The sequence below is a fragment of the Sminthopsis crassicaudata genome, chromosome 1 (genome assembly GCF_048593235.1).
Source record: "Sminthopsis crassicaudata isolate SCR6 chromosome 1, ASM4859323v1, whole genome shotgun sequence".
Taxonomy (NCBI): domain Eukaryota; kingdom Metazoa; phylum Chordata; class Mammalia; order Dasyuromorphia; family Dasyuridae; genus Sminthopsis; species Sminthopsis crassicaudata.
In genome coordinates, this window is record NC_133617.1 from 471,558,411 (window position 1) to 471,578,096 (window position 19,686).

The 19,686-nt window shown below is 38.5% G+C and overlaps 2 protein-coding genes across 6 annotated transcripts in view; one reads left to right on the forward strand and one right to left on the reverse strand.

Moving 5' to 3' along the window:
* Positions 1-2,495, forward strand: part of POLR3E (RNA polymerase III subunit E) — a 32,202-nt gene extending 29,707 nt beyond the window's left edge. For all 5 annotated transcript variants that reach the window (XM_074281018.1, XM_074281020.1, XM_074281017.1 and 2 more), the window contains exon 22: positions 718-2,495. In XM_074281018.1, the coding sequence (XP_074137119.1) occupies positions 718-774 (57 nt within the window). In that variant the 3' untranslated portion in view covers positions 775-2,495. The remainder of the gene's footprint in view (positions 1-717) is intronic.
* Positions 2,496-4,026: 1,531 nt separating this feature from the next.
* Positions 4,027-19,686, reverse strand: part of CDR2 (cerebellar degeneration related protein 2) — a 29,615-nt gene continuing 13,955 nt past the window's right edge. The window contains exons 3-5 of the mRNA XM_074281024.1: positions 9,217-9,365; positions 8,754-8,918; positions 4,027-5,968 (exon numbers count right to left, since the gene is read on the reverse strand). Coding sequence (XP_074137125.1) covers positions 5,110-5,968; positions 8,754-8,918; positions 9,217-9,365 — 1,173 coding nt within the window. The 3' untranslated portion in view covers positions 4,027-5,109. The remainder of the gene's footprint in view (positions 5,969-8,753; positions 8,919-9,216; positions 9,366-19,686) is intronic.

Sequence of the window (19,686 nt, forward strand, 5' to 3'; positions counted from 1 at the left end):
AATTGAAGGACCTATGTTTGATTTCTAGCAGTGCCTTTTACTGTCTATTTCTCCACAATCAAGGGAAATGAAATGATGTGCCCTAGCGTCTTACAGCTACATTAGGAGCCTTATTAGGCTTAGGAAGCAAATTTGTTCAATTCCTTCATTTAATAGTTGAGAAAAGGGAAGCTGAAAAGGTTGACTCGCCCCAAGTTCTGTAGCTAGGAGTTGTAATTTGAACCCAGGCCTTTTGAACACACTATCTCCTAGCAGACAGAGTAGGGTTAGAATTTAGCTCCCCTGATCCCAGTCCAGGCTTCTGTTATCTTAGTTAACCTTTTTGAGAAAAATGTACTTTACCTAGTATTTTAGATTTCAAAAAACCACAGCATTCCTAAGTATTGAAATGCAAAAAAATCCCAAGTATTTTTGTCTCTTTATTCATAATGCTCTTTTCAGTCTTTTGCCTTTATAATATCCTTATGTAGTTAGAATAGTCTTCATTTTGCTTTTGCTGTTTCATAAATGAAGAAATTATAGGGTAGGCTGGCAAAGAAATTTGTCAGCATGTTTATGTTGCCACTGGAGACCAAGTCTCCTGACTCTTAGTTGTTCATTAGCCTCTATTGCTTAAGTACTTAACGATGGCATCTTTTAGATACATGGTGAATGTAACGGAGAAAGTTCCTTGTAATAATTTCTCACATCTGATGTTTTTCTTCCCTCTATTCTCAGGACTGCTGTGTAAGCTATGGAGGCATGTGGTACCTTAAGGGAACAGTGCAGTCCTGACAGTCATAGTGAACTGCTTAACCCCACAAACGTAGGCCAGAGGATGGATACCACAGTGAGCAGAGATGGAAGTAACACCTTGACTTGCTTCAGGGAACACGGGGCAGGATCTGATCTTCATGTGGCCACGGGGCATTGCACAAGGCAGTTACAGAGGTCGTCACGTTGAGTTTGCATGACCAGCTGGAGGCCAGAGTGCTCCCAGGAAAGATCAGCCAGGATCCTCTTCCAGTATCATTTGGAATTCCTAATGTATTTTGCTTCTCATTTGGTTCCATTCTAATAAAAAGAATATATAATGATACAGGCAAGATGGAAAAAAAAAAATCATGGTTTAACATTTTATTTTGTAATTTAATGCCAACCAAGTTAAAAGTTCTGTTTACAAGATGAGAAAAGCTTGAGGTTTTTAATATTTAAAATGCCTAGAAGCTGATGCTAAGTCTTAGATTTTGTCTATAAAAGCATCTGCCAGTTCCATTAAACAAGCCAAATTGCAGTATAATACTGTTGGGTTTTTAGAGCCACTTAAAAATTTTAAACAATGTTAACTACCTTATGTAGTGACTTTCTCTTAATTGTTTACATGAAACAGCAAATAGAGAGGACTTGTGAATTAAATTTATATATTCTTTTGACCTATTTGCATACCTATGCAAATAAAGGTAAGTCCTGGACAACATGGAAGTGTAATTATCACAGTTTGTGATGTACAGATCTCTATTTTGTGTATTTTAAAAATAAATGCTAACACAAACTCTTGGCATCATTTTGGTGCCATATCTTTTTATGACAAATAGAAAAGCAATGTAACCAGCTTTTAAAGCAGTTGCACAAAAAAAGTGGAGGAAGATCATTAGGTAGAAGGGAAAATGAGATTTTTACTCTGTCAAAACTAGAGATATCCAAGCTCTGATGAACAGGTTCCAGTTCATCACAGCCAATAGTTAGACCGTGAGAGATGCTGGGAAATTGACTGTTTTGGCTGCATATAGGAAGGTATTCAATTGCCAGTCTATCTTGTATGAAATCTGAGGGCTGCCTTTGTTTGCCCTCTTGATTTCAACTGTATAGGTTGGAAAGCTTTGAAAATGTATGTAGAAATTTATTAGTTTTAATTAAAATATATCCCCTTCAATGGGTGGCCATTCTTTCCTATTGAGTTAAGTATGAGACAATCAGAAACTTACAATCTCGGTCTCAAACTTGGATCCAGACTTTGGAGATCATTTTAATCAACCTCTGTCTGAAGAGGTATCCCTTTTCACATCCCTGACGGTATCTTCTGGTAATTGGAAACCATTGCTTCCTGAGTTTCCCTTATCATTTAGCTAGTTCTTCTAGAGGTAAAAGTTTTTTTAGGTCACAAAAATACAGGTGATCATGTTTTGTTAAAATCAAAAGATCAAGATGAGAGATGGAGTCATAGGACTTTCAAAATAGCAGTGATTAATTTGTCTAAGCTAAACTATAAACATAGTAAATTTAAGGACAGCCTCTGAAAATAATACTTTGCCATGAGGAAGCTTCCTACTAGGTGAGAAAGGATGTAAGTGTACAGCTGGATCTAAATGTGGGGAAGTATCTCTGTGGCTTTCAAAAAATGCACATTTGAATGCAATGGATGATAGTGGATGATTTGGGAAGATGAAGAAGATATTGATAGTGGGTGACAGAAAAAGCCAGTGATGATAAAAATAAAACATTTGAATTGAAAGAAATTTAAGTCTTAAAAATATCTTATTTAAGATTTTCACTTTTTAGCCCGTTTTCTTTTTAAAGCGATCGTATTTTAGGTGGGTAATCTATATTTGGGCAAATACATGAAAGATATGCAACATTAAGCTTAGTTTGTCTCCTAAAAAAGTTACCTAATGAATTAGATATTGGTCAATGAGGCAAGGTATCTGACTATGTAACTCAGCAGATGCTAGCACCAGTTAATGGTACTTTTCTGGTACTTTCACCCATCAGAGATGGGTGATTAAAACAGTTCTAAAGTAATTCAAATATAGTTAGAGCTGATATCTACTAGAAACATTTTTTAAGGCTTCTCTTGTCTATTTCAAGGAGAGGGTATTCCCTTTTAAAGTTTATTAGGTATCTAATATATTAGTCATTCATATACATATGTATGTATATGAATGACTAATGTATTTATACACACACATACACACACACACACTCCCTCCTTTCACTTAGGGGCAGATTTGGTTTTGCCAATCTTTTATAACACTATACATGAAAATGTTCTACCCATAGAGATACATAGATTTATTGATTTGAATTATACAACTTGCATATCAAGGGAGTAATTATGCCCTAATTTCTTACATGTAGGTTTAAATTCTGTTTCATATTTCTGAAAGTGAGGGCACATGATTATTTTGGGTTCCTCTGGTGCTATTTTAAAATTTGGATTGAGGAGAGTGTGAACAAAGGTGGTTCTGTTTAGAAAAGTTTTATTTTCTCTTATTTTGAGCAGCAACAGGATATTGGGGTGGGGAGGGATGGGGACTGGGGCAAACACTCAAAGGTTTAAGAGTTAAAGGTTAAAAGTTCAAAGGTTAAAGGGCAAACACTCAAAGGTTTTAAGTTAAATCATATAAGTACTTACTAAGCACCAATGTGCCAAGTCCTGTTTGGAGGGCTAGGGATGTAACTGTCCAATGAGATCCTTGATCTTTTGGAGCTTGGTTTGCCAACAGGCCTTTATAAAGTAACGATTTCTTTATCTGTCAAATGTGAGGGGTGTCTGTCATGGATTTTGAATTAAGACTTCCAGGGTCCTGTCCAGCTTCACTATTTGATGAACTTTCATAGTTCCCACTTGTATATTAATGGGGTTTTAGTATGAAGAAAGACTTCTTACACTTGTTATACTTACTTAAAGAGACAACTTGATGTTCAGAAGAATTCTAAGCATTCAGGCTATTTTAAGAAATGGAATTAAAAGTTTTGGTGTAAAGTGAATTGAAAAAAGTAGCAGAGATGAAATATTAAGTTTTAATTCCAAGGGATGGAGGTTGTATGCCAGATGAAGTGAGCCTTTCTAATGTTAAGTAGTAATGCTATTTATCTTGCAAACTAAATCTTGCATCTGCCACAATGCAAAGTGCCAAATAATTGAGCATGTGTCTCTGCTAAATAAATGGTGGTCTAAACTTTATTTAACCACTTACTTATCAAAGAAGGAAGAATAGGTTTGGCCAATGGAACAATTTTAAGTTTATGATATGAGTAACAGGCTTGTTTGTTCATTTCCATAGATAGCTTTATTTTTAGAAAAATATTTACAGTAGTTCAGAACTCCAGTTCTTTTAAATAGTCTTAATTTATAAGAATGTGTATTAGGTCACACTGGTAGAAACAAATACTGTTTAATAAGGAAACAGATAGGAAATAAGTTTTTACAACTTCTGCAATTAGTGAGAAATGTTAACAAAAATTCTAGGAACTGAGCAAGAGTTTATTTGGCCAGCCAGCCAACAAACTGCTTTCTATTACGACGGAATATACATAATAAACGGAATATACATAATAAACAGGTGGCTTTTTCAAAGAAAACCTTGGTCCTAATGAACTTATGAACAATCCTCATGCTCCTTCTCCCCTTTCCCTCTCCCATTTTCCCTTTTCTAAATGAGTTCTGAAAACGTGCTCTTGAAAACAGGTATGTTATAAGAACAAGTCTGAGGAGAACTTTCTCCATGTTCACTGCACACAAAGTATGCTTTGTGAATAACTTGCTCTTCTTTGGTTCTTTTTGAGTAGTTGGCCTTTAACATTTAAGGCCAATTCATACAAGATGCAATTCATATTTGCCAAATGACCTATTCTCTGGTATATTTTCCATAACTAATTTGTGGTTTTCAAAAATCATGTACCCTATACACATTTTAGGATAGCTGCCTCAAATATTGACTTTTACCTGGGTTTTAAATGCTCACATTAGGCTACATTAACCATGTGGGTGACAATGACTCGCCCATTTTGAATGCCAGTTTTTCCAGGCCCTACCCTCCCACTACAAGTACACATAATTGTCCTACATATACCCTATTTGGCTTCCTTGGGATATAAACTCCATTCAAGTCCATGCACCAGCCTGTTCTGCAGACAGCTAGCTGGTTTTGTCACAGCTACTGATCCTAATAGTTACTTTGCTTCCCCTCCTTGCTCCATACATTTGTGGGGTCAGCAAAGAGGGAGTCTTCGTTTGCAACATTTACAGTGGCTGCGGTATAACCTGGATCAATTATAAACTCTGGCTTTGAAGTGGAACGATGCAGAAAAAGTATAAAAGCAAAAGCTAGAGTACTACAAACAGGTTAGCTAAGAACGCGGTGAGCGAGACTGATACTTTATTCTTTGTTCATCTATTTCTTGCTTAGTCTTCTTGATGCAACTAAAGATCTCCTTGAAGAGAGCTTTGTATTCTGGAGGAGGGGTGGTCGGACTACTGGGGTTTGGAATGATGCTGGCCAGTTCCTGGCTGCTGGGGACCGGCTCAGCTTCTGTGCTCTTCATATTTGGGGATGGGGGTGAACCTCTGCAAGTCTGCACTGCTTTATGTTTCAGGGAGTCCTCTTCCTGCTGGCACTTCTTTAGCAGTTCTTCATATTTGACCTTCAGAGCTCTGTATTGGGTGTCTACTTCATGCAACAGGGAAATCCCTCTCTGCTTCATGGCCTCAGTCTTCCTGATGCAAGTCTCTTCGTGGCCTTTAACGATGTCACTCCCAGCCAGACTACTCAGGACTATCTCACTGCTGCTACGTTTGAGAGGTGTTTTGCTGAGCTCTGGCCCAGCCAGTAATATTTCCTCAAGCAGGGTTTGGCTGGGTTCTTTGATGGACAGAAACAACGCATCCGGTACCAATTTTTCAACACCATTCACAAATGAGTGCTCTGTCTGTAGCATCTGCCGCATTTCTGCCACCTCTGCCTCCAGCTCCAGTGCCCGGGCTCGGTAGGCATCAGAGGCGCCCAGCTGCTGCTCCAGATCACAGTTCTCCTTCAGCACCATCTCATACTCCTCCTCCATTGTCATTCTCTTCTTTCGCTCCAGGTTCAGCTGGGCCTGCAACATCGTGACCGTCTTTTTCAAGTTCTCATTTTCTTCTTCGTCAGGGGTTTGCTGGTTATGCATGGAGGTTATCTTCTCAGCAAATATGTGATCGTACACGAAATGCCTGGGGAAGGGGGAAACAACGCACAGAAACTATTAGGATTCTGTCTCCAAAACCATCAATGGTTACCATGAAGCGCATAAGACCAGTAAGCAATAATCATACAATAAAAGTAAATACTCAGTGTTTAAAGTATTTCATAGAGTTTCAATTCTCAGGGGAATCTATTGTTAGATAGAGAGCAGTATGTTAACTTATGGGAGAATTAGTGCCAAGTCATTTTCCTCTGCTATTGGATAAAGTTGCTTATTTACTGAGGTAGCTAGTATGGCACAGGGGTTGGATGCTAGGCCTCACTATAAATCCAGCCTCAATACTTCCTAGCTGTGTGACCCATAGCAAATCATTTAATCTCTGCCTGCCTCAGTTTCCTCAACTGTAAAACAAGGAAAATAATAGCACCTTCCTCAAAAGGAGGTGTTGTGAGCCTCAAATGGATAAAGCACACCGTGGTGCAGAATTAAGTACTGAATACATGCTTGTTTCCTTATCTAGATTAACAGTTTTGTCTCAAGTTAAATTCTATTTATTCTATTAATTCTAACAGGGGTCTGAAAAAATCCTTTGATGATGGGTAAGATCCCTATTAAGAGGCAACCTGGGACCAATGAGGGGAGAACTAAGGGCTGAGAGAACAGACCTGGTAGCCTTCATAGGCCTTAGATTTAGATAAGACAAGCTTTTAAAGTTGTCCTAAATAACCAGAGATTGATGGAGTAAGTTAAGATCTCAGGAAATTAAAGTTACTGGGACTTCCCTGTATTCTCTCTTTGTGTGTGTGTGTCTCTCTGTTTCTGTCTCTCCTTCCCTCTTCTCTCCCCCCCATCTCTGTCTGTCTTACTCTTTCTTAAGTGACTTGCCCAAAGTCACATAGTAGGAAGTAGTGTCTGAGGTCACATTCTAACTCAGGCTCTCCTGAATTCAGGGCTGGTGCTCTTCTCCACTGCACCACCTAACTGCCCCTCCTAATGGTTCAGTCTCAAAGATCACTGGGTTCATTGACAATCACATCGGCCAATTTTTTATATTGGGGTAGAGTTATAGTGGACCTGGTGACGGAAACCAGAAAGGGCTGGTAGGTAGCTAGTTTCAAGCTCCCTTCCTGTACAAAATGTAATTTTCTCTTGTAGAGAAAATCAAAGTCAGAACTGACAAGCTGAGCTCTTCCCATTTTTCCATGATTGTCCCATCCCTATCCTATGGAGCAGCCTTGTTCTGGTGCAGCACAGGTCAGCTGTTGGCTATAAGATCCTTGTGATGACAGGCAACCATATGCTTCAAAAGACTTAATTCTTTTAAGACATCACCAGTTACTTAGATTCACAACTTTGGGATCATCTCCTTTATGCCCCAACCTCTCTATGCTCTTGCCAAGTCTTGTCAATTTGACCTGTCCTACCTTCTTCTTAGTATCAAAAACCTACCTTAGCTCAGACTCTCATCACTTCTTAATCTGCATTATCACAACAGCTTTTGACTTGGTCTCCTTGCTTCTAGTCTCTATTCTTCAGTCTTTCACAAATTGCACACTGATGTTCCCAGGATGTGGATCTGATTACATCATTCTCTTACTCTTCAGTGGGCTGACACCGAAAGCCCTCTATAGTCTGCCTTCCATTTTAGTTAATATTACTCACCTTCACCCACTCTCCCTTCTGGTCAAACCAGCCCACTCAATATTTCTCATACTCATAATCTTTCTATCTCTGTGATTATCTCCCTTCCTCCTCACCCCTTTATCAGACTCACTGCTCAAGTCTTCCCATGTCCTGACTCCTTCAGGTATCAGTACCCTTGAAACTGCATTGTATATTATTTGCATTTTATTGATCTGCATATCTTTTCTTCCCTCCTTAAAAAAATGGAGGCTACTTGAAGACAGGGACTCTCATTTGTGCCATTGTTCTCAATGTCAAATATAGTGCCTTGCACACAGTAGATGCTTAACATTTGTTGAACTGACATTATAAGACCATTTACTTTCATTGTGGTCTGGCTCGGTCAAACATCATTTGCTTCAACTTTGTCAACTCAATTTTGGACTTGGGACACCAGTTCCTACGGGATAACTTGGATGCCAAGGCTAGGCTTTCTCCAGGCCATAAATTACTTTATTCCCTTGAAAGAGTTGTCATTTACAATGTTTCCTGAGGGAATTTTAGGCCTATGAATACCTATATTGCTAATTTCATAAATTTGATACCTGAACTATTGCTACTCCCCTATTAGGTACTCTGAATTCAAGTCAAAAGAACTTTAGTATTTCTATTCCTTGGGGTTTGGGAGTACTTCCATTAATATAGGTGGATGTTTTTGAAGGCCCCAGGAAGGTATCTACAGGCTCATAAACTAATTAGAAATCAACTCTATACAATGTCATCAGCCAGAATGTTATACCTTAGTATAACATTTTTCATTTAAAAAAAAAAAAAAAATTATCTTTCATGATTTTAGAATGACCAAATTTACTTATCAAGAAACATTCTGGCTAATAAAGTATCCACTTAATCTTCTAATGTGAAAACTCAAAAAAGGTACTTTTAGAAAAATCTCTTAGGATGATTTCAGATAAAAAAAAATGTGTATCTAATCTGAAATGAAAGAAACAGCTGGATCCATCTTCCTCAAATTTCTGGATCCAAGTGATGACGGTTTATACTGAATTGCCATTAATAAACAGAATTCAATTTTTTAGGAAAGGTACATTTGGAAAAGTAGACAATTTCTGCTTAAGTGAAACCCTGAATTTGCTTGTAAATACAAAAGGAAGAGACAGGAAGTAGCATACTTGCGCAGGTCATACAGTTCCTTCAGACACGAGAAGCTGTGCATGGACTTTCGCTGCTCACACCTTTCTTGGCTCCCCCTCCTGCCATTAGCCGTCTTCAGCTCCTCCATCTGGTTCTGGAGGTAATCAACATGGCTCTGTAGGCATTCAATTGTTTCGGTCAGACTGGAAGAAGAGAACATAGACCAATTACAGCTTGTCACATTCAATCAAGGGCCTGAGCTGCAAAGGGAGATTAGCTACACTCAAAGTGGGATTTCTTAATTGGAAGTGACTTCTCTTTAACTCACTCTCCTTTATCCCAGGGCAAAGAAAACACGCCCAAACTTTATCTCTTTTATCTGTTCAGTGGGTCACACTTTCCTTGCATCCCCTAACTTCTCAGTCTATCTCTATAGAGTAGGCCAAACAGCTCCTCAAAGTCTCCCCCGACTTCCACGATGACAGATTATAAGAACCTTACCTCTGTATCTTTTGCTGGGACGCCTTGCTGTCCGAAACTAGCTTCTGATTTGTCTCTTCTAGTTCCCGTGCGGTGACATCCAGCTGCTCATAAACCTTTGCATGCTGTTCATTCATCTGTCGTAGGAGCTCCACTTGTTTGGTCAGGTACTACAAGGGAAAAATGCTCTCTTAGCAGCTCAACCAAGCTCAAACACGACTGGTTTATTTACTGAAAAAGTGACTTTAAATCCAAAGTAACTGTAAAACAACAAAGTACATTCTTGATAGTGAACTTTCCTGTTACCAAATATCTATGTGCACATAGGCATTCAAAATGAACGTTCAGAAGATCTTAACAACAACAACAACAACAAATCTAAATGTAGGACAGGGTAATCCCATTGGAAAATATGTTTTAGAGGACATAACTTCTATTTAATGCTATGAAAACATTAAGAATAAACTCCTTTCAAAGAGCAGTAATAACAATGGCTTAAATGGAAGAGTCTAATTAAAATCGAAAAAACAATGCCCAATTAGGGCAATATATTATTTTTGGCAGAAAGTAAAGTATATTCCTTTAACAAAGAGATATTTCAGCTTAATACCAATCAACCTCCCTTCCCCCCTTATTTTTAATTCTGTGTGAAATGTTCTCTCTGTAATCCTCTTTATATAAGAAACTTGCCACGTTATTTATTTTTGTAGTTCTAAGACTGCTTTCAGAAAGGGCTAAGGATAAAGGATTCTTCCAGTGAAAGGGGAAAGAGACCTTATAGACTTAGCATTTAAAGTGACCTTGAACTATCCTGACCAGTTTGTAGACATTACAGCTTATATTAAAATATTTTTCATTTTAAAATGCACATTTATTTTGGGATCTGAAGCAGGACAAGAAAATTTAAAAACTCACTATATATACTTATTGTATGAAGGTCACAACAAGACAGACGGGTTTTCTAAGATTACATAATACTGAGAAATGATATTATGAAACTTAGGCAACATATGGTATCACTGAAACAACAGTAGATAAAGACATAAGACAACCTCAGGCAGAGTCCGGGTTCTGCAATTTGTAGAAATCTCAGACAAGCTACTTAATTTCTTTGACCAATCTCTTCATCTATAAAATGGAGATAGTCACTCCTACAGACAAGGGCAATTTGGATCAAATGAGATCATGTATGTGAAAGAATTTTAAGATTGCTTAAAACCAGTTGTTATGTGGCTGCCTTATACCAGTCACACCAACTGAATGTGGATACTTTATATACACCTTATCAGGAAATGTTTTTTGGGTACATTTGTATCAAGGTGACAACTTAGAACATGACAGCCTTCAGATTCATTATTTATTTATAATTATTCATTTTTATTTACTTCAAAGGTGGGTTAGGTACTACAATGGAGATAAAGGGTTGGCTTGGGGCACAAAGACTTGAATTCAGATCCTATCTGAGACATAGCTGTGTGACCCTGGACAAGTTACTTAGCCTACCTGCTTCAGTTTTCTAACGGGGATCTGAATAGCATCCATCTCATGGTGTTGTGAAGAATAAATTAGACAACATATAAAACTAGAAACCCATTCCTGAGGCATCTGTGAGCTCTGCACGGTGGCTTTAGTATATTTTAAAACATTACAAGTATAACCAATGATAAAAAAAAAAAAATCAACCTGTGTCATATGAGATGTTTGAAAGCCTTAAGATTAAATAGGGTATTGGTTATATTTTCTTTTGAATTATTAAAAAATTTTTTTTCCCCACTTAATAGTATGTTATTATTTAGACAGCAACAAATAAGCATACCAGGCCATTCATTAAAAACAAACTAAGTAGCAAATGTCCTCACAGTAACTGTCACGCTAAAATAAAATGTAAAGGACTGCTGCCTGGGCCAGATAAGCACAAAGAAAGCATTGAAGCCAATCAGAAGTAACTGAGTGAGGCACAGCACTTGGAAAATGTAACTTTAAAAAGTAGGTGGCAACACTGAATTAGTTCTCACTTACATGAGAACTTATTTGAAGTAGGGGCTAACAGGTTTTGAATGGAACTTACCCTATACATTTCTCTTAAGAATTTGCCATGAACAAGCAAAAGTTGGGAATGATAAAAATGAATGTAATTAAGACAGGGCAGAAGACTCTAGGGTAGCACCCAATGTCTCAACATCTTGATGATACATATTCAACATCTAGGCAAGTATGATGCAGAAATTTGAGACTTAAATTTTTATCTTACTTCTAAACTATTAACAGGCAGGAGAACCTGCCACTGGACCACATCAAATAAGCCCTTAAAAATAAAGAACTACTCAGTGGTCACTTTTACAAATGACTTGGATCAGAACAAGTCACCAAAAAATCACATTCAATACTAGACCTGGGCAGGCACTTTTGAAAACAAACAGTTGAAAAAGCAGAATTAACAGCCTTGGCAAAAAGGTCAATGTACAGGTGATGATGTGGAAGCTCACATTCCAACTTGATTAGTTCAGAATGTGGGCCAATTGTTACACCTCAGCTAAGAGTGCAAGGTTCTGCAGGCAGCAAGCCCAAAAGAGCCAACTTGGAAAATTAAAATAAACCTTTATTCCCCTCCAAATACTCTAAAACTAAAAATGGATCCAGCAAATGTAATAGGAAAGTGAGAAAAAGAGAAATTAAAGCAGATGTATTTGGATTATTCCTGTGTCTACTCTTATGGTAAAAAATCCTCTAAGACTTGCCTTCCTGGAGAAGTTTCTATAAGAGAAGTAATGCTTGTTTATAGGTTATTTCTAGATTTACTTTCCAGCAACTCAGAAATCTTGTATTTTTTATTAGTCTAAGACTAAGACTTCTTTTCAGAGGATGAATGATTTTAGAGCTTTCAGGGACCTTAGCAAACATCTAACCTAGATTAATTAACCAACAAAGCTTGAGGAAGGTCTTGAGGTCAAACTATTTTCATAATAAACATTTGTTGGGAGGCAATCAAGGTTAAATAACTTGCCCAGGGTCACATACCTAGTAGGTGTTTGAGACTAAATCTGAACTTCAGTCTTCCTGACTGCAGGGCCAGTGGTCTATTTACTGTGCCACCTATCTGACTCCTAGTTTTGAGGAGGGGAACCCCAAAACTTTCTGACTTTGGGGGGATGCTAAGCTTTCCTCTGAGAGACCTGCCCCAGAGAATCAAGATAAAGTGGTTTCATTCTGTTATCTGGGAGGGACTAGTTGAGTCCTAGACCACTCCTACTTAGCCCGAGCTGGAGATTTCTATCTAACTATTGAGTTGGAGATTAGCCCAGAGACACTCATTCAATTCCAAGATTCCCTTTTCTGATTCCAGTTCAAACTGCTCCCAGCCCCAACCAAGAGCTACCCCCAGCTTCTAGCCAAGGTTTCAATTATAAAAGGGGGCAGCTGGGTTCAATCCTTTGTAACAGAGGACCTCAAAGCAGGAATCATGCCAGGCCAAGGGACTTCCCTTAACATAGCTACCTGTGAGGGACTCTCTGTCTGCTGAAAGACATTCTCTTTCAGCCTTACTCCCTCTTTATCTTACTCACCTATTTCCCTAACAAGATCCTCCCACCTCCTGTCAGGATTTCTCTGCTAGAAACTCTCTTTCTGCCAGGACTCATCTGCTAGATCTTTACCTCTCTGTCAGGATTTCTCTGCTAGATCTTTACTTTTCTGTCGAGACCTGCCACCAAGGAAGTCAGCCAGAAAAAGCTAACCTCTCAGTTTTAATAATAAACTTCTTTTGCCAGGAACTTCGGGTTTGTAAATTCATTTACGAAGGACCTGTGCAGACCAGAAGAGGGTTCCCACAACTCCCTGCCCTGCGCCAGTTTCATAATAATATTAAGAAAGTATTTAACTAATTGAACAGCTAACGTGATGGTCATGGAATCAGGAAGACCTGAGTTCAAATTTGGCCTCCAACACTATCTGTGTGACCCTGGGCAAGTCACTTAACCCTGACTGCCTCAGTTTTCTCTGTAAAATCTGTAAAATGAACTGAAGGAAAAGGCAAATCCAAATGGGATTAAGAGGAGTCAGATACAAATGAAACCAATGAACAACATTTTCTAGTATGTCTGTGAAGCTGGGTTTTCTTCAGACTTCAACCAAAATAATATACTGCAAAAGACTGAATGCAAAAGCATTCTATTAACTCATTAAAGAGAATTAAGACAATAAAGAGATTTCTAAAGATATAAAACAATGCCCTTCCTCTTACTAATTTGGAAAATAGTTATTATTCCTAAAAATATGTTATCTATATTAACATGTAATAGATCTGTTATTAATAAATATTTGAATAGCATGTCAGTTTTATTTTTAATATGGTAAATATTAATAAACATAACCTAAATGTTGGGTACATTGCTTTCTGTTGAGTCTGACTCTTCATAACCCTATTTAAGGTATTCTTGGTAGACATATAGGAGCTATTTCCTTCTCCAGCTCATTTTACAGATTTGGAAACTGAGGCAAACAGGGTGAAATGGCTTGCCCAGAGTCTGAAGCCACATTTGACCTCAGGAAGATGAGTCTTTCTGATTTAGCCCTTCCATTTCAGTCCATTCTTCACTCAGTTAAATTGATCTTCCTCAAGCTCAGATTTGCCTATGTCAAGCCTCCCTACCTATTATCTCCTATCAAAAACAAAACCCTCTGTTTGACATAATCTGACCCCCTCCTATCTTCCCTGTCTTGGCACTACCCTAACTCACTCCCTGTTCATTGTGACCCAATGACAATAGACTCCTTGTTCCTGTTCCTTACCCTAGACATCATTCCTCAAACTCCAGCATTTCCACAAGTCCTCGAGGTCAGAAAGTCTCCCTTCTCATGTCTACTTCCCAGACTTTTTTTAAATCCCAGCTAAAGTGCCACCCTTTAAAGAAGCTTTTACCTTCCTTCAGGTGATTATCTCCAATTCATCATGTATATATCTTGTTTGTAAAGAGTTGTTTGCACATTATCTCCCCAATTAGACAGCAACCTGGGCACAGGGACTATTACAAAATTGCTATTCTCTCCTCCTCCCCCCATCTCCTAACCCTTAACACAGAGCCTGACACACCAGGAGATGCTTAATAAAAGGCTTGGTCTCATTGCTCAGTACTTAAGTTTTCTAGGAAGACAGATCTTCAAGAATAGATCTCCCAAAAAGAATACTAGTATAGTTCTATTTGACATCAATTTACTGGAAATGATGGGGGGGGGACCCTGAAACTGTCCTGACTTCGGGGTAATGCTAGAGAACTCCTTGAACTTTCTTGGGAGAGACCCGCCTGAGAAAATCAAGATAAAGTGGGTTCATTCTGTTACCTTGGTGGGACTAGTTGAGTCCAAGACCACTCCCACTTAGTCGGAAACGAGAGATCTAGATTTCTATTAACCTCTATTGAGTTGGAGATTAGCCTAGGACTAATCATTCAATTGGAAAATTTCTATTCAATCCAAAGATCTCAGTCTGATTTCAACTCAAACTGCCCATCAGCTCCTAGCAAAAATTTCAAATTTATAAAAAGAGGCTTTGGGGCACTTCCTTACAGAGGCCAAAAGCAGGAACATGCCATGCCAAGGAACTCCTCATTCCCCTTGGCAAAGCGCTGCCTATGAGGACCCCTTGCCCATTGTGAAGAGATACCCTTTTCTCAGCATTAACCCCTCTTTATTTTTCTGTTAGGATTTTTCTGCTTTTCTGGATTTACTTTTCTGTCGGGATCTTGCCACTGAGGAAGTTAGCCTCCTAGCAAAAGCTGACTTCTCAAACTGGCACAGTTTAACTTTTCAGATTCATAAATTCTTTTACAAAGGACCTGTGCCAACCAAAAAGGGTTCCCACAACTCTCTGCCCTGCGCCAAACTTCATCATTTGGTTCCCTGATCAGGAATTGAGGGGATCCGAAACTCATCAAAACTTATGGACCCCAATTTTTTTTTTGTTAAAGAATTTTGTCAGGCACCATAGCCTGTAATGGAAACTGTTCTTTCCTCTTTTTTTCTCCTTAAGCATACCTATGCTTAGAATATAAATTAATACATTTGTCCCTGACAGTTCTTTGCATTTAGGCAGAGTAATGAGTTTTTTGTCATAGATCACTTGGGATCGAAAATGCCATTTGCATCCAGAGAGAATAATTATGGAGACTGAATCTGGATCAAAGAATAGGATTTTCATCTTTTTGTGTGTGTGTGTTTGCTTTTTCTTTTGTGTTTTTTCCCCTTTGGTCTGATTTTTCTTGCATAACATAACAAATATGGAAATATGCTTAAAAGGATTGTACGTGTTTAAGCAAAGTTCAAGTACTAATAATGATGAGATTAGATTCAGGGAAGTCTCCCCTCGATTCCCGGTCAGGGAACCAAAATGGAATTAAGGTTCCTGGTGGGCAGAGAGTTAAATGATGAGGTTAGTGGTAGGTTCAGGGAACCAAATGAAGAGGTTTAGCTCCCCTAAACTCCTTGAGATTTGGTGCATGGGTATGGAGAACCCCCTTCTGGTGGCACAGAGATCCTTTGTAAAGGAATTTATGAACCCAAAAAGCTAGACTGATAAAGAGCAAAAAAATCTACCTCAGTTCTCAAGGAATTCATCTAGTTAGGAGGAGTGTACATGATAATACATACACAGGAAAGGAAATTCAAACATAAACAATGTAAGATAACTAAGTTATTTTTGAGGGGAGGACACTAGCAATTGAAATTAGGGGAAAGGAGGAGTGAGGAGGGAACAAGATAGGCTTCCAGTAAGAGGCAACAATTAAGCTGAACTTTGGGGATAAAAAGGACACTTATTTATTAAAGACCTACTATGTGCCAAGTACTGTGCTAAGTGCTTTACAATATTATCTCCTACCCCCCCTACAGTTGAGAAAAATGAGGCAGACAGGGGAAGTGAACATTTGAACTCTGTCCTTCCTGGGCCTCATAGTTGCCTCTTCTTTTTCCTGAGGGAAGCAAAGTATTCTGCAAGAAGTGACAGTGAGGAGGCTGTATATTCCAGGGACTGGGGTACAGCTCAGGCAAAGGCATGGAGATGGGAAATGGAATAAAGCATACCAAGTGGAGAGGTCTGGCTGTAATTTTAGACAGCAGGAAGGCACAATAAACCCAGGAAGGTTGGCTGGAGCCAGAAGATGAAAGGCTTTTTACAAGTCAAACAGAGGAGTTTCTTTCTATTTTATCCAAAAGAGGTGCCATCAAGATGACCTGACCCATCACCACACATTGTTCTTGAGTGTGAGTGAGTGGTTTGCTTTGTGATTATCCTTTTTTTTCCCCCAGTCATGCAAAACATTTCTATTTTAGCCAAGTTGTCAAAGAAAACACACACACACACTCCTACCCAAGAAAAAAAAAGTTAAAAACTGACCTAAGACAGCCCTGTAAAATCAACAAAAAGTTACACAAACTCAAATGGTCTTGCATACAGAATGTCAATTCTTAGACTCAAGTGTAAAATGGGTCTTCAGAAAAATGTCTCTTTGCAAATCACTTCTCTCTTGAGAATGATATTGCCTGCCAAGGAAGTCTTTCTCTTGGTGCCTCTTTAACAATAAAAGCTTTTATCACAGCCTTTGAGGAACTCCTGCCTTGGAGAACAAGGAAACTCTCACCCATTCCTGCAACATCTCTCCTTCATGTAGGTATCCTGCCCTCATCAACTTCATGTAAGTTTTCCCAGGTTTTTCTGAAACCATCTTGGTCACTTCTTCTATTACAATAATATTTCATCACAATCATATGCCACAACTTGTTCACCCATATCAACTAATGGATATTTCTTTAATTTCTAATTCTTTGCCACCACAAAAAGAGCTGCTATAAATATTTTTGTACATACAGATCCTTTTTCATCTTGGGGTTGAGGGAGAATCTCTATGGATAAACCTAGTAGTGGTATTGTTGGGTCAAAGAGCATGCACAAATTTATAGCCCACTGGGCAGTTTAGGATTATCCTTTCAAATTGTCTTAAACTTTTGTTTAAAATTTCCCTAAAGTCTCTGCTAACAGAGTAGATCAAACAATTAATCAACAAGAATTTAATAAACCACTGCAATGTTAGGTACTGGGGATACAAAGACAAAACTAAAATAGTCTTTGACATTAAGGAGCAGACTTCCTATCTGAAGCAGGAAAGACAACTTAGGCATATATAAGTACATATGAAAAAATATAAATTTGGAGGTGGGGAGAAGAGGATACTGAAGCTCTGAAGTTAAGTTAGAGATTCTAAAAGCTAAGGATGAGAAGAGAGCACCTTCCAAATATGGGAGACAGCAGTATAAAAGGACAGAGAAAGATGGGTGACCATGTCATCATATGTGAGGAACAGTAAGGCAGCCAGTTTGGCTAAACTATAGCGCATGAGAAGGGGAATCATGCCTAACACAGTTGGAAAGGCACATCAAAGCTAGTTTGTGGAAGTCTTTAAAAGTCACAGGAACTTTATTTGATTTTAGCACTAATAGGATCCAGCTAATAAAGTAAACTTTATTGAGTGGGGGTGGGAGTGAGAAATGACTTGTGTTTTAGGAAAATCACTTTTCCAGCTGTGTGATGAATGGGAGAAAGAAGAATTGTGGCAAATAGACCAATAAGGAGGTCTTTGCAATAGTGCAGATTAGGGGTGATGAGGACCCAAACTAGGGTGATGGCCTTGATAGAAAGACATGAATATTAGAGATGTTACAAAGACAGAAACCACATTTGGTAACTGATGCGGCATGAAAGAGGATTACTCATGGTGAACCCTTATGCTGTTACCTGAGAAACTGGAAGGACGGTGGCGACCTAGACAAAATTAAAGATGTCTGGAAGAATTTTTTAGGGGATAAAGATATTCAATTTCAGAAATGTTGAGTTGTCCTTCAGAACATCCAACTGGAGATGTTTAGGAGGCAGCAGTTGGAGATGAATGGAGCTCAGGAAAGAGGCTAGGGCTACATATAGAGATGATTTCTACACAGGGATCATATTAAATCCATGAGGTCACCAAATGGGAGTAGAGATAAGGGAAATAAAAGAAGGCCCAAGGTGCAACCTTGGAGAACACCTACAGTTGGAAGGAGAGGGATCATCATATAAATAATCAACCAGTAAAAATAACTGATAAAGAAGAGTCAGATAGGAGCAAGAAAAACCAAGAAAACAAGCAGTGTTTCAAAAGCCAGACTACCAAGGGTTAAGAAATAAATAAGAAAGCAAGAAGTGAAGGGTTGAGATTGCTTTTTTTTAGATGATGTTTAAAGTTAAACAAGTTTAAACAATAAGGATGAATATTCCTTTCAAAGCCTATGCTTGTTTTGTTTACTCAGAAATGCCCATTTACATATTTTAATGTTTAGTCTTCTTTAGATTCAAAACTGTAACTTCTGATCGAAAATAATTATAATTTGTACTTTCTTATCTAAATATATGAATAACTAATTTCCTTAAACAGATAAATAAACCTAATTCACAAAACAATTATTCTGATTTAAGCTCCTAGCTTCCTTTATTAACAACAGGCAAAGCCCATTAATTATGTAGTAATTTGAGTCGATTTCTCTTCCACAGTAGAAGAAGTGTGTTTAATTTGTTTTATTGTTGTTGGGAGGGGTTGCTTAATGTGTGACTATACTTATGTAATTACTATCAACATTCTTTTAAGATTGATTCTGCTTACCATTCTTCATTATGACTGAAAAAAGTTATGACACTTTCCACTGAATTGAAAGGTATTAGCCACAGAAAGCCACTGGGCATCAACTTCTAAAACTATTCTCTCTCAAACCCTGACTGCCTTTTCACCCCAGACCTTTATCTCCAATTGTTTATGGGATATTGTCACTGGATGTCCTTTCTGCCAGCACTTTTAAGTCAGCCAGCACTTTTAAGTCAATATCATCCAATCTTTCTGTTCAAGACCTTGGTGTTCCACTAGACTTTCTTACTTCCACAACAATCACCTTTCCAGCCAGCCTCTTTATCTCACTGCTAGCTCCTGACAACATCCCTTACTGCCTCAGGCTGGTGACACTACCCTAAAAGGGCCTTGTTATGAATTCTTCCCACCCCACTCTCTTCCATTTTAGTCCCTCAACTCCTGCCAGATCTGATCATTCCTTGCTCAAAAACCCTCAGGACTCCTTTGGGTCTTGCTAACATCTCACCTGCAAACCCATCTTTCCTCTTTTCCTTCCCATCTCCCTCAAACACACTAAACTGCAGCCAAACTGGACCGACTTGCCCCCTGTCATGCTGTGCTGTTTCCCATTCCAGAAATGTCTTCACCCCTGGCCTCTGGTTTTCCTTCCCATTTTTTAAACCTAACCCTGCATTTTTTAAACCTAAATTGCACCTTCTTCATGACCTCCTGGTTAATTTCAACTTTTATCCTTTGGAAGGTAAGCAGCACTGCTTGTTGTTACCATACACAAATGTGGAAGGACCTTATAAGATAGGGTGACAAACTTCACTGTAACCTCCAGATC